The sequence below is a fragment of the Pygoscelis adeliae genome, unplaced genomic scaffold (genome assembly GCF_000699105.1).
Source record: "Pygoscelis adeliae isolate BGI_AS28 unplaced genomic scaffold, ASM69910v1 Scaffold48, whole genome shotgun sequence".
Taxonomy (NCBI): domain Eukaryota; kingdom Metazoa; phylum Chordata; class Aves; order Sphenisciformes; family Spheniscidae; genus Pygoscelis; species Pygoscelis adeliae.
In genome coordinates this window covers 6,616,502-6,632,382 of record NW_008825618.1, presented here as the reverse complement: position 1 = coordinate 6,632,382, position 15,881 = coordinate 6,616,502, and the positions used below count along the sequence as shown (strand labels likewise).

Here is a 15,881-nt window from a genome sequence, read left to right as displayed (position 1 = left end):
CCACATCAGAGCTGGCTTTGAGCACAGGCAGCCAAGCCCCTGGAAGTGGGGACAGGTCACAGGGCCTGTGGGTGCACTCCGGGCACTGACAATTTTTTTTCTAACTTGCTAAAGGTTATAGTTTTAGGAATTCTATAAAAAATGATAATTTATTTCTGATGGTAATATAATTGGATTTTTCATCCGTAAGTTGTTTGAAAGGATTCTAAAAGGGCATCCCCAGTTTCTGATATTCTTCACAATCTTTTTTCAAATCTTTGCAAAGCCTATTAGTCAAGGAGATGCCTGTTTTCCTTCTAGCATCAGTTACAAAGTAGATCATAAACTACTGGCTATAATTTAAAACGTTAATTCAAGTGCCAAAAGTCTGCACAATGAGTTTAAAGGTTTTCCCTTTGATACAAACATATGGGTAACAAAATGTTTCCATATGATGGACTTTGTTCTTTAATTCACTTTTAAACACCCACACATTTGCATGCTGGAAACACACAAATATTAAGAGAAGTCTAAGACTTTAAAGTCAGCTCCCCAAGAGTTAGAAAAAATAAAAATTAAGGTAGCTTATTCAAGCTTATGTTAGAAAACACAAAGGCCAAAGGAAGACAGATGAGCATTCTCAACTATGACATTTTCAATGTTCATATAGTAATTATAGTATACATATAGTATTATTATAGTAATAATATTAATAATAGTAATAATAAGAAGAATATACAAAACAAGTGATGCACAATGCAACTGCTCACCACCCGCCAACCAATGCCCAGCCAGACCCTGAGCAGTGGCCCCCCCCGGCCAGCTTTCCCCCAGTTTATGTACTGAGCATGACATCACATGGTATGGAATGTCCCTTGGGCCAGTTTGGGTCAGCTGTCCTGGCTGTGCCCCCTCCCAGCTTCTTGTGCACCTCCAGCCTTCTCAGTCCATAGAGCACGGGAAGCTGAGAAGTCCTTGACTAGTGTAAGCACTGCTTAGCAACAACTAGAACATAGGTGTGTTATCAACATTGTTCTCATGCTAAATCCAAAACACAGCACTGTGCCAGCTACTAGGAAGAAAATTAACTCTATCCCTACCGAAACCAGGTCACACGTTTTCTGTGTGCTTCATTTTTAGGACTTGAAGGGACCTACAGAAACATGTAATTTGGCTCCCTGTTCTCACTGGCAACACCATCACCTAACCCCTATCATCAGTTAATCAAGCTCTCTGCAGAAAATAGACAGATTATTTGTGTGTGATAATCTTATGGGTAGGTGGTTCCCAATCAGCAAGAATCAGAGTGAAAAATCCTTGAACCACCCTGAGGCTGTTTGGTTTTGGTCACCTGTTTTTCTGTCAACCTACTGCATCAATATTATTAATAAAAAATTTGTAAGCAGAAATCAAGATCACGTTGCATATGGTTCTAAAATAGAAAATATATCAGGGGATTTAGTTTTAGCTTAAGTTCACTGATCTTTAGTGCTAACAATCTGTATGTGTTGACATTTTAGTCAGTTCTTATTGTAGTATGTTAGCAATAATTCCTTAATGTCTATGAAAAGCCTTTAATAGTTTTAAATATGAAAGTCTATAGAGCAGTACTTTTCTGAAATTATATTGATCTATATCAATTGCTTTTCTTGAATGCGCTGAAGAAACAGTATATGATTTTTTTTCCCCTTGTTGGATTACTAGATCTTTTTAAGGGTTTCTTTAGCACAACCTCAATGTTAGAACATTTTGGTGTACATATTCTGAACACTTTTTTAAATTAATAACAATCAAACTGATGAAAAAAACATGACTGGGATTTTCATTTTGATCTTATTCTCATAAAAAGTGCCAGAGTGTTGAGAAACACATGACCAGATGTATTGTCAGGGTGTTGGCACTTGTGGGGATGCTGCGGTGGCTTCTCTGGGTAGAGGCAGGGGGCTGTCCCATGTGGACCACAGATGGTTCTAGTCAGCTCCAGCAGACCCACTGCAGGACACAGCTGAGCCTGTCAGTCAAGTGTGGCACCTCTGTGAAAACATATTTAAGGAATGGCAGAAAACACTGGACAGAGAGACAAAGAGGGAACAAAAAGAGGGAGAAACAGCTGAGGGAACACCAAGGTCAGAGAAGAAGGAGGGGGAGGAGGTGCTTCAGGTGTCGCAGCAGAGATTCTCTGGAGCCCATGGAGGACCCAAGGCAAAGCAGATGGACATTCCTGAAGGAACTGTGTACCTGTGAAAAACCCACGCTGGAGCAGAGGAAAAGTGTGAAGAGGAAGAACTGGCAGAGAGAAACTGCTATGTACTGACCGTAGCTCCCCAACCCCCTTGAGCTGCTTGCAGGGGTAGGGGAGTCGGGAGTAAAGGAGTGAAGTCAAGCCTGGGAAAGGGGGAGGAAAGGTGTTGTTTTAATGTTTGCCTTTCCGGTTCTCACTACCTGAATCTATTCCAATTGGCAATTTTCCCCAAGTCGAGCCTGTTTTGCCTGTGAGAGTAACTGGTAAGCAATCTCCCTGTCTTTATCTCGACCCATGAGCTTTCTCATCCTATTTTCTCCCTCTGTCCTGCTCAGGAGGGGGAGTGAGTGAGCAGCTGGGTGGGAGTTTGGCTTTTAGCCAAGACTAACCCACCAAACCAGATTTCATGAATAATTTCAATTTACTTTAAATTTTAAACCAAAATAATGTTTTGGATGGATCTTCCTATCACATTCTAGATTACTGTACAGTGTCAGTCTTCCAGTAAATTTTTCCTTAATCCTTTGCCCACGACTTTTCTGAATCAGCTTTTCCTGCACACGTTATTTCCCATATGTTGTTAACTGTTGGCTTCAAGGAAATTCTCCTTATTGTAGTAATTTATGAGTTGACTATTTCTAGCTAATGTTAAACACTGTCTTCAGTGTAGGATTCTGTACTAACCCTTAGCTTCTATTTTTTTGATTCTACCTACTGCTGCAAGGCAGAAAAAGAAATTTATTCTTTCTACTTTGCAGCTCAAAAGTAAGGCTTAATCCATTTGCTAGTAACAATTTCATAAACCATGGTCTATTTTTTGTGAAAACTGCACAATATTTTAACTAATTTAAACCATAAAAAACTACCTAAATGGATAGGACTTGCACAAGATTTTGGCTCTATATACAGTTTTCTGAGACACCTGAATATGATTCCCTTAATATTCAGAGAAAAAAACAGATCCATTATTCACACAGTTTGGAATACTATAAAAGATTTTGATTAAGTACATGAAACCCCTATTACCATCAAAGGTCAATAACCTTTGACCAGCTATTTTAAATGCATTTAGCCAACAGAAAGTGCATTGTTAAAAACAAATAGAATACTCTGCAGAAAAGCAATAACCTTTTTTTTTTTTCTGTACCTCTGTCATAGTAGAAAAAGAAAAGCCATCTATACCTTCAGGTAGATATGTTATTTAAATATAGTCATTCTTAAAAAAATATTCACAACAGATAGTTTTCTTTTGCTTTTGTAATAATCTGCTAGTGCATGAACTCTCACTATACAATAGACAAGAAAGATTATTTTGCTTTCAGATGTGTAGGATACTTAGACAGCTCTTAAAAAAAAAAAGTAGTAGTAAATATCCAGATACTGTTTTCTCAGATTAAATAACAAGGCTGATGTTCTTGAAATGCACCGTTATCCTACTGAAAGCTGAAGCCTGAGATCTTGAGGGACAAAAGGGAACACCTCTTTTTTGGAAACAAATTACACAGCGAACGTGTCACCTCCTGTCACTTGTCAAATACGGAACCAAGAAATATCTGTCACTCATTTGTAGTTTATATCTGAGTCATTTAATCCACTGGGCAACTAAATACCAAGAAAGGAAGTGAACAAAAATGTTACACTCTTCAAAGCATTAAATATTTAATTTCTGCCTAAAGGAAAAGGAGGAAAAATAAGGATCATATGCCATAATCAGAGTTTCACTGACACACTTCTACAGTAGAACATTCTACCTCTAAAAACAAAGAGAACACACTAGCAGTCATTTAAACTATTTTTAAAATGGCATTAATACAATAAAAGCTTTGCCTTAAAACATAAAGCTGATATTAATCTAAATAAAGCTTACAGAAGGTGGCAGGTGGACTTTCTCGATGATTCCAATAATCACCCTGGTTCAGAATAAAACAGTACAAACAGTGAAAAAAAAACCTTTTTACACTTCCTAATATTTTCATTTCACCTCTGGATGGAGACAGTTCCTGGAGGTAAACAATGAAAGGACAAGAGGCTACAGGTGTAAGTTGCAACAAAGAAAATTTCAACTGAATAAGAAAAAAAATGATATGAAGATGGCTCAGCACTGGAATGGGAGCCCAGAGAGATCATAGACTCTCCAACCCAGCATTGCCCTGGGTAACTTGGGCTACTCTCAGTTGGCTTTGCCCTGGCAGGACGTTGCAGCAAGTGGTCTCCCCATCCTATTTTTCAAAATTCTTAAAAGTCATAACTTTCTTTTCATAGCAAAACAAGACGACCAGTAACATGCAAAGCCAATGATATCTTGGTGCAGAACAAATTTAACAGTGTTTACCAGTGTTTTCCTAGTGGCTGGTCAAATGAATAACCCTTCTGCTCTCTAGTGACACTACTTCCTAGAACTCCACTGATGGTAATAGGAATTTAGACACCAAAGCTACTATATACGCACCTACATATGGACCTGTAAATGTAAATATCATGACCTTAAACTGAATCCCACCCTATGTAGCAGACTTCTATGTCTCAGCTAGCCATTCTGGGCTCCCTTCATAGCACTTGGAAAGAAGCATGCAGTTCAGATCATAATTCAGATGACACATTACAGATGCCTACCTTTGGAGCATCTCTTTTGCTCTAAGGAGGGTTTGCTATAGAGTGACTACCAGACACTTGATTTAGATAAATCAACCCCAATAAAGTCCTGGAGCTCAGGAGCACACTAGGCTTCTGAGTGCTCCTAGGACATGATCAAATATCATACAGTTAAGCTATTTCCGCCACTTTCCTAAATATGAAATTGGATGCTATATTTTCCCTTCCATCCTTGATTAGGCATATCTTAAATGAAGCTTATAGTTTACCAGAATTATTACCCAACACAAAGGATGCTCTTAATATACAGAGGATATGTACCTCAACTTGTTTTCTCTTAGGTAAGTAAAGTCTGCTTATTACTTTCTTCAGTCAATAATTAGTTTCAGTATACAGTGTAACATCAGTTACATAACATAATGTAACATCAGAGAAAGCTCATTTCTGTACAGGAAAAGAGAATATTTTAATGAAATACACAGAATTTCATGTAGACTTCAGTAGTATAATCCCCATACAATGTCCTGATGAGCTATATTCCATAACAACAATAAAGTATATATGAAAGCTTTCAGGCAGTTGCTAGAGGATTAACTTTACTTTACACTTGTGATACTCCTGTGCCCTAACAGATCATTTACAAACAGAACTCAAAGAACTAACTTCAGTAAATAAGTAAAAATATATTAAAATATATAAATCATTAAATGCATCTAAGGCTATTGTTATCACCTATGGCTCCAGGCCTTCCACAGAGTAAATGAGGTTATCTTTGACAATGAAGAGGGAGTTCACTCACTAAGGTCTGTAGTGCAGTTAAACAGATACAGTGAACTACCACAGTGATGAAATCTATAAGAAACTATAAACACAGAAGATTTCTAAGAACTTTAATGTCCCCAATTAACAAAGTTTTCTGTAGCATCAAAGCTACTTGTTCCAATCTTACTTTGTTTCATCAACGTAAATCAATAGCTTCTTGTTTTCTTTTAGCTGAGCCATAAGGCACTTGATTTTATTTTTCTCTGTTAACTCTGCACTTAGAGCCAATGATTAGAGTCTAATCTATTTTACACAGCAATCTCTTCTTAATGTTGTAAACCAGGCTGTACAACTGAATGGAGAATATTGAGGGAACCTTTTAGTTATGCAGGGAAGCACAGAGAATGGGGAAAAGTGTCTTACACATTGTATTTAAAGGGTGAGACTATATATAGGTGGGTGTTTCACAACACTACAGGCTGAAGATCGTATTTACTATAGGATCAGCTAATGCTCTTGTACAAGATTTTTGGCAATGACATTGCTCTGTGTTGGGGTATGCATATGCAGACAGCTTTATTTCCTTCAAGGATTCTCTCCTCCATTACTATTAACCATGGTAGGCTATACAAATATTTCAGAAGATACTAATTAAATTTTAAAAACTAAGTGCTAAATAAGGGTACTCTGAGCTGCCTATTGTTACAAGAAGAATAGTAACAGACCAAGCAAAGTTGATTGGCATTTTGTCATCGATCACCCAAAGGCCAGGATTTCACGCAGTACTGCAATTACAGGGTAGGATTGATCTACCCTAACAGTCTAAAACTAAGACTGATAAACTACTACTTGTCAACTTCAGTTCTTATTAGTCAGCAGAAAGAAACAGTCCTGGAAGTCAGTTCTCCTCACCTAGCCAGGTTAGGAAGAGCTGAAACGATACATGCATTTCCTATTTCTCTCTATTGACCAAAAGAAAAGGTCTGGATGATTAGCTCAGGCTTAGCTATCTAAAGTTAGTGAAGGTAGATCTCACCTTCATCATGTTTAGGTTTTTTTCCTTGGAAACTTCCCACATTCACAGAATCATTGTTTAATGAGGAACGGTGCCTCTCCTATCTACTGGAAAAGAGCTAACACTGATAACATTAGAGTCATAAAAATCCGCTATTCCATGTAAGTTCCTTCAATGTAGACACTTTGCCAAGAAACTAGTAAATCTTTTTTTTTCTTTTCTTTTTTTTCCAAATCTATTTCATTTTGCAACCAAACAAAAAGAGAGATAAACCAAGGAAAGAAGAAGCATTTTCTGATAGATCTGCATTGATAATTGCAAGTAAGCAGACTACATCTTGTATGCTACATGCTTGTTGTACACTACATGTTAAATACCACATCAGCCAAAGTATTTGGAGCATTTAGACTCCAAATATCTGCATTTTGCAAGGCAATCAAGTTTTTAGAAGGTAATACCTGTCTTGCCATTAGAAAAATCCAAAACCAGAGTTCCTGAGCTGGGAAGACATTGCCAGGCATCAAGGAAGCAAAATTATGAAATACATCTGTGTAATACACCGGATGTGCTATGGGCTAACAGTATAGGACCTGACACTGAGTGTGATTTCCTTGCCAGTCTAAGTTAACTTCTCTTTTAAGTGTTCATTAACAGGATATAACTTAACTTAGTTTATGTTAAAACAGATTTCTTGTACGGAGGCAATGTTGAAAGTACACATTTTTACATTACTGCTCATTATTTCTACTTAATACATTTTCCTCAGTGTTATGATGAGCCACATACAATGTTAAGGCAACCTATTACAATCAAAAGCATTGCTAGAAATCTCACTTCAGAACCCGTATCTAAGTTTGGAACTGGTGAATAACAAACCCTTTTTTTCAACACAGGTCCTGTCATCTATAACATATTAAGCATACTTCATAATAGAAATCTAGCTACGGTATTTTCTCAATACAAAACAAAACCAATACTAATATTTTGAATAAGTGCTAACATTTCATATACATTTCCATTCAGATGATTTGCAGAGATTTATTTATTTAACAGTCATATATTTAACTGGAAAAAATATACTCTGAGGCTATACATAACTCACATGTGAAGTGAAACAAAATGTGAAACCTGGTCATCACACTGTTAAATTAGTTGTTTTAAAAGCTTCTGCATTACTGCAGTTTTTCTGCTTTGAATTCTCATTCTAGCATCTCCATATGAATGGGCAAAGGCAGATCTGACAATGGCCACTGCCACTAACCTTTGTTAGTTGTTCCAATCTAAATGCACTGAAAACTTTTGTGACTCCAAATCATCTTCCTCCCCTTCATCTCCAAACTAATATAGTTCCACTGGCTTCAGTGCTGACTTACGTCAAATCAATATCCATCCTTTTCGTTTTTATGTCATGTTCAATAAAAATATTCCAGAAGCTGAAGAGCTGACTTACCATTTTCTTCCAAGTACATCAGAAGGATGCTGCTAGATTCAGTCCCTTCTATGGCATAATCAAGTGCAATGTTTCCATTAACGTCTTGCAGCAGCACATTTGCTCCAGCCTACAGACAAGAATTAAAAACATTTTAGGATTTTGCAGTGAAATCTCAAAACACTGCTGGGGTTCTTACACATTCCCATTCAAAAACATTTCAAAGCCGAGGTTCTTAGACAGCAGGCTGATTATAACCTGAACCAAACCAAACCAAACCAAAACACACAAAAAAGCAAAGACAAAATAAAGGACACTTGAATGTCAGAAAGGGCTGGCTTTGCTTGGGACAGCTGACGCTGTTGCCATCCTAGCTGTCCAGCCTGCCTTTACTGCACAGATGTCTGAGCTGCTCATCAGTGAGTTTTGGAACCACCGCCATTTTCAGCACAGCATTTTCAAGTAAAGTAAGCTGTCACCAATCACAGTCTGCTTTAAAACACTACACAGTAAACAGCAGTGGTTCAAAAGCTGACTGACAAGCAGCACAGACACTCATGCAGTAGGGATGGGTAGACAGCTGGTAGGGGTAACCTTGTCAGCTGGCCCAACCTCTTATGGCCTCATCCATCAATCCAACCTCAAAGAGAACCATCCCTTGCTAAATAAAATTGCCATTTGTCACCAACTGGAGACAATGAAAGTGAGCTTGATGATTTCAACCGTAGTCCCTAAAGGAGCCAACCTGACATTTCTATAAGTTTCATTCAAAATTCAGTATAAAGGACAGACAACTAAAATAAGCCATTAGGAGGGGGAGGGGGGGATGGAAATAGATTCATGAGAAGCTTGAAAAGAAAGCACCAGCACAGTAAGAAAACTTGTATTTTCTATATTAAATATTGTTAGTGTAAGAATTTGCACTATACAGGGCAATTTTAATTTTTTTTTTTTTTTAATAAGAAAGCTCTCATCCTTGAAAATATTATAAATGTTTGGTGGACATAAAAGTTTACATTGTAGTGAAATGTCATGTATCTTCTTTAAGAGGCCATAACTTTAATTCATTTCAAGTATTCTCTCTATGGCTTTTAACTGCAAGGAATTATGAAAAAAGAGTGAACTCTGGTAAATTTAATTACTTTTCTTACCACCTTGTATGATAAAAAGTTTAGCTAATAAAAATGAGGGGTATCAAGGCCAGCCTTTCTTAAAACCACAGCAGCAAAGGTCAACTGTAATAAGGAATTATTAATGGAAGGTATGACTGCTTCTTTCAGGAGCTTACTCTGTAAGCACTGTATCAAAGAAAAACTCATAATGGGCTCAGCTCCTGGCTCAGAGTGAAATATGACATAAAAAACTAGCAAATTCATGTGGGCTTCATGTCATCAAACTTAAGGTGTTGAAGCTGGACTGCTAGTCTAAGGTGATCTCCTGGATTCCCATCGTAGTGATGAGGGGACAGACAGGTTTCAAAGAATGACTCACCTCAGCTATCTCAAACACCTCAGATATACTAGTAGACCATATCCTATACAGCAAAATAACCTATCCTCCTACAAAGTATACTACTTTCTTTTAGGCCTGTCTCGCTGCACTGACTGTAAGGGGAACCTGGGGAACAAATTTAGATTAGATGCATATCTTTTAAATTGCTAAATGAGATTAGATGAGAGGAGTTGACTCTCATGCTTAGTGAAAAAGAATGGAAGGAGACATATAAAGAAAGAGACTTACAAGGTATAAAATGTTATATTCATTATAGTTCTATGAAAATAAATTTCTGCTTGCCTGTACTGCTAGACAAAATTAAAAAGATGATAAAAAAATCAAAAAAAGGATGGATTTGAAGTTCATAACATCTTTGCAGGATGGTTTAACAACTATTTATTCCACTTGTTCCACTACTAGGATGCATGATTTTTGTTTGTTTTGCTTTCTACTCACTGACCCATGAGAGTTTGCTGGTGATGGCAGAATCAAGGAAGTAACACATTTTTGTATCTAGCTGACTTGCATAAAATAAAAAAAGCACAAAGCTTTGAAGGTATCTATTCTTCCCTGCATGTAAATAATCTCCAGGCAATGTCAGAAGAAGGTCAGGAGGATAATAATAAAACAAACCTACATACATTTTCTTCCTTGTTGAGTTAAGAAACCAAAAGACCTTTGACATAGTAAATTCAGGAAAAGTAGGATAATTAACTTGGCCAGCAGCACACTTTTCATTCCTTCTCTAAGATGTAAAGTCACTGACAGAAGGATATGACATGGAATTACTCAGCTCCAAGTAATTCTTATTGGGTAGTTCTATATTAATTAATTTCTTAAGAAATGTTCACAATGAGCTGCTCCCAAACAGAAGTTCAGTGGAAGCTATGGCAGCAGAGGAAAGCTGTGGCAGTAGAGGTAGGAGAAGCTCTCAGAATTCAGGTAAAGAAGCAATTCTGGACAATGATGCACACTTAATAGTAGTATCTTGCTTCAAAAAGAAATATTTTGTGGTATTTAATAATAAGCATTTTTAATATGGTGTATCATCCCCACCTCCCAGTTTTGTATCATCTGTGAACTTACGGAGGGTGTGCTCTGTCCCACTGTCCAAGTCATTAATGAAGACCTTGAACAGGACCGCACCCACTATTAATCCATGGGGTACACCACTAGTGAATTGCCTCCAGCTGGACTTTGTGCTGCTGATCACAACTCTCCGGGCCTGGCTACTCAGCCAGTTTTAAATCCACCTCACTGCCTACTTACCTAACCCACACTTTGTCTATGAGAATGCCATGGGAGACAGTGTCAAAAGCCTTACTAAAATAGAGGTAAATGACATCCACTGCTCACTCCTCACCCACCAAGCTAGCCACCTCACTGGAGAAGGCTGTTTGATTTGTCAGACTTCAGCAAGTCTAATTTTAAGAACTGTACCAAATGTTTTAAGAATAGCCACAAACACTGTGATTTATAAAGTCTGTCACTGGCTATAAAACAAATTTCACGTCAGGGAATTTTACTTAATTTATTGGCCAACTAACGAACTTTTAATTACTGATTCTGCTACCGAAAAATAGAAAGAGGCAAACAAACAAACACTTAGAGAACTACACTTGGACTCCTCTCTAGACACGGCTCCTCCCCTTTCCCATTTCCAATCCCCTTGCCGCCCGCACACTACGCCTGTAGTGGGGAGTGCGGGAGATTAGGGTCAGCATATTGTGGTTCCTCTTCTTTGGTGGCTCCTTGTTTCTTCCTCCACTGCTCTGGCATGGGGTCCTTTGCTGACCACAGTACGGCCAGAGATGTAATCCCCCTGAGTCCTCTGCTCGGTCCCTGCTTGGGCAGTTCTTTCACTCCAGCCCTGCTTGCAGCCCCCCGCTGTCGGCATCATGTGGGTTATGCCCAGTACCAAACTCCAGTGTGCTTTACAAAGAAAGCCATTCTAGGTATAGAAAGGTGGGAAATTCTACTGTATTTTCCTCCCTTAGTGTATTCTACGATATCCTGCCAAAAAGATGTCTGACAGGTTGTCAATATAATGCAAACTGTACACACCAATATTTTGAAGTGCTCGTAGTATGGACATTTCTTCCTGTTCATTCTGATTACACATTTGCCTGTGATACATTGGAAATTACTTGCTGTTAAATGCGACACACTTTTCAGTTGCCAGAATTTCTTTTATTCCCAGGCACCTCTCAGCTAGTTACGGTGAGTCCTGAAAGCTGTTTTGAAATCTTGTTTTCTAATTATAATACAAACTTTCCATTTAGCTACTTGTATAAATAAAGACAAGATGGCAATCCCACAGGTGGCAGAAGGCATGGCAGAAGCTCACACAGGTAACTGGTAGGGGTCAGAGCAGAATAAATGAAAGAGAGAGGCAAACTAAACAGCAGAAAAGCAGCAGGCTCAAGCAAAAGTACAGACAGAGCATGACAAAGATGTGGAACATGTTGCAGGTAGCAAATGTCAAAAATACTGTACCCTTAGTTCAAATTCAGATGGCCAAAATTGTGCTGAAGAACTTGAGTGCTATTGTTACACATATGGCCTTGTAGGCCAAACAATAAGAAACCCAGATATGATTAGAGATGCAGATGGAATTCAGATTACCTGAATATAGTCCTACTTCGTTCTTAGGTTTCTGTTCATAGCTCTTGAAGAAAATATGAGGAATACTGTCCTCAGGCTGTTGATATTAGAGTTTCCAAATTTATATGCATACGTCGTTTATATTCAAAATGCAATTCCGTATTTACTCCATTTCAGTTCAAATGTTTTATCCACCCGCTTGAATTCTGCATGCAGTGCTCAGTGTACATGAAAAGTTACTGACTTACCCATTCTCAACACATCCTCCTTCTCAAGTCATTTCTCAATAAAAAGATAAATGTATTGCAAAACTTTATCCAATATATCCCATAAACACAAAAAATATTTTTGAGAAAAATATTTGTCTGCAATGATAAATTGCTTCTGTTTTAGAAAGACTGCAGAAGGAACATCTTTAAATATATTAAAGAATGCTCCCAAAGACACCTAGTTCAATACACAGAATGCAAAATGCAACTGAAGTGCATGCTCTGCTATGCAGAACAACATCCACACATAAAGAGAGTATATGAGTGTGAACTCTGGTGATCAATAATAACTGAGTAGACGGTGCCAGATTTGCACCCTATCCTCATATGACCAGAAATCAGAGCCTGCTGCCAAAGAGAAAATGCCTTTGGCTAGTGAAAGGATTGATAAGAGTTCCCTTCTGGTTCCAGAAGTGGTGATTCAAAAGACTTCAACTTATTTTAGGATCACTTTACTGTGCATTTTTTAATCCTGTTTTAATTTCTGCCTACTTATTTATTTGTAGAATCTCTGATATGTTTTCATTTCAGACAAACTGAGTAGCATAGCTTAATTCCACATATATGCAAAACTGGTGACCCTAAAGATTAGGTACTGAGCTCGATATAGCATGAGGTAGGTTGGATGTGAACAGTTTCACAGGACCAATCTATGTGCATACCCCCATTTTTTGCCAACATGAAGTAGTTTGAGATGACTTCCCATTCAGTGGAAGAGAGATCAACAACTTCAGATTCACTGTAAAGTACATGATACAATGTACATTCCCACTATAACTTATCCCATGATCACATCTTTGTATAGCTAAACTTCTAGCTAATTTAGGATAGTACAGGGAAGAACAACACTTTGCACACCAGGAGGTAGTAGGAGCTGAACTCTTCCTTCCCAAGTAATGTTCCAGAAAGTGGGGAAAGAACCAAATAGCTTCTGCAGTCCAAGCACTATTGGTAATTTTGATTTGCAAGAACTTACAAAAAATAGTACCTTCATCACATAATCACATGTGAACGGACTGCGAGCATAGCCAGAGTCCTCTACAGGGCTCTGTCCCTACACAAGCTACCCCTTGCCACTTGGCCCAAGCGCAAAAGTATAAATGCAGTCGCAAACTCTTCAGGCTATGTTGCTGTAGCTATATCCCAGTGGATCAATGTCCAAACTCCCACTGGTAAAATAAGAGTTGAGTTTAGTCCATATTCTACATCTGGGAAGCCTAATTAGTGATTGCATTGCTAACTCACAAGCAAACAATTTATTTTTAATTTTCTCCATCAATCTCTCTTACTTTTAAGAATTAATTTAAATCTAAAAATCAATCTATCATGCACAGGTGCAAACCTTTAATTAAATATTTGATTTTTAGGAAGTCTTAAAACTTCCTTCTTCTGTGCAACAGATGTAGGTTTATCAGTGTTATTTACTAGCTGGCTAATAATCCTTGCTACTCTTTCTTATTCCCAGTGTTTCTTATACGTCTTATCTCATGATTCACAAATGAGAAATATATCTACCTACCATTACTTGAAAAAGAACAAGGGCCCAGGAATCTCCATTCTGAGGAATGTGTCCTTTACAGATTTCAAATTATTTCTTTCCTTCTGTCTCTCTGAGTTCTACAATATTTTGTGTATCAGCAGCCTAACTTCATCAGGATACGTGAAAACCACATTCCCCCAACACTTTATGGACATAATTAAAGGCAGTTTTGTGGGAAGAAGGGCTGGGGGTTTAGACCTTCTCCAGCCATCTCCAACCTTCTCCTATATTCAGGGACAGAGTTCTAACCACTAGGTTGTATGTCCAGAAACATAACGCCATCACAACTGTTTGGACTGCAGTGTAATCTGATTTAGGCATTCTTAGAGGACACCTAACTTACTGAGGTTCCCCAAGGATTTGGGAAGGATTTGGGCATGTCTCTGCCTAGGTAATACCTCTTGCTTAGCTCCCCTGCTAGGATGCTACAGCTTATGCACCCAGGGAATTTTGTGCTCACAAGGGTTAGCTGGTTGAACTGCCTTCTGAACCAGAGTCAGCATCCATCCATTTTAGGTGGAAGCCAGGTAGACTCCAGAAAGTTTGAATATGATCCACTGAAATTCAAGCTTAAAGTCCTGTATTCTGTTGCATGCCTTAAATTATTCTTTCAAACTTATGTTCCATGCAGGTTATTTAAATATTTGAAATAACGAAGTAATTTAGCTTTATTCATATAATAGAAAGCCCCAAGTGTGTTATAAAATATTTTTTAATACAGAAATCATTACCCAGCCACTGCCTCTTTTACCTAGGCTTACCACCATTCATGAGGCTTTATGAAGGCAATCAGAAACAAAATATAGCCTGAGGAATATGTGTGGATATGAAGAAAAAAAAAAAAAAGACAGAAGCAGAAAAAAACATCTGGTTAATGTACCTGTTGCTACACACACACACACAAAAGTTTTCTCCTAGTAACAGGCTTCTGCACAGTTGTTACCATGGTTCAAGTGCTCCGCAGTATGCTAGCCTTGTGCAATTTGTGCAGTCACCTGTCAACCTCCCCACAAAACCTGACTTTTTGATGTCTATTTATATTCTTATTTATATTAGTAATCTATTTTTAGTCCATTCCACATACTCCATATATAGTTAAATGTATACATTTATATGTGTGTAAATGTACCAAAATTTACATAGTATTTCTCTTTCCTATGTTAACCACTGTTTCCAAAAGGGAAAGGCTAGCATTTTTTCAGTAACACTTGGACAATTCACTTTTTCTTCTTTTTTTTTTTTAATATAACCACATGATTTACAAACTGTTCCTTTTTATAAGATGACGTTAACCATGTAAGTAAACCAAGACTAAATGTAGTTCTTTACAAAACATTTGTGGCATTTCACTTTGTCCTAGTTTCGGCTAGGATAGAATTAATTTTCTTCCTAGTAGCTGGTACAGTGCTGTGTTTTGGATTTAGCATGAGAATAATGTGATAACACACCGATGTTTTAGTTGCTGCTAAGCAGTGTTTATACTAAGTCAAGGACTATTCAGCTTCCCATACTCTGCCTGCGAGGAGGTGCAAATTGGCCAAAGGGATATTCCGTACCATATGACATCATGCTCAGTATATAAGCCGGGGGGAGTCAGCCAGGGGGCAGCAATCACTGCTCACGGACTGACTGGGCGTCAGTCGGCAGGTGGTGAGCGGTTGTACCACCTCTAGTGTTTTTCTTCCTTTCTGGGTTTTGTTCCTCTCCCTCTCTCCCCACCCTCCCCCCTTTCTCATTGTTTTACTTTCCATTACAATTTGTTGTTGTTGTTGTTGTTGTTGTTGTTATTGTTATTATTATTATATTATTTCAAGTATTAAACTGTTCTGATCTCAACCCACAAGTTTTCTTGCTTTTGCTCTTCTGATTCTCTCCCCCATCCCACCAGGGGGCAGGGGGAGTGAGCGAGCGGCTGTGTGGTGCTCAGTTGCTGACCGGGGTTAAGCCACGACACA

General features: G+C 38.1%; 1 protein-coding gene across 1 annotated transcript in view; it reads right to left on the bottom strand.

The window, feature by feature from the left end:
* Positions 1-15,881, bottom strand: part of MYO16 (myosin XVI) — a 278,671-nt gene that overhangs the window by 180,737 nt on the left and 82,053 nt on the right. The window contains exon 5 of the mRNA XM_009333377.1: positions 8,041-8,149. Coding sequence (XP_009331652.1) covers positions 8,041-8,149 — 109 coding nt within the window. The remainder of the gene's footprint in view (positions 1-8,040; positions 8,150-15,881) is intronic.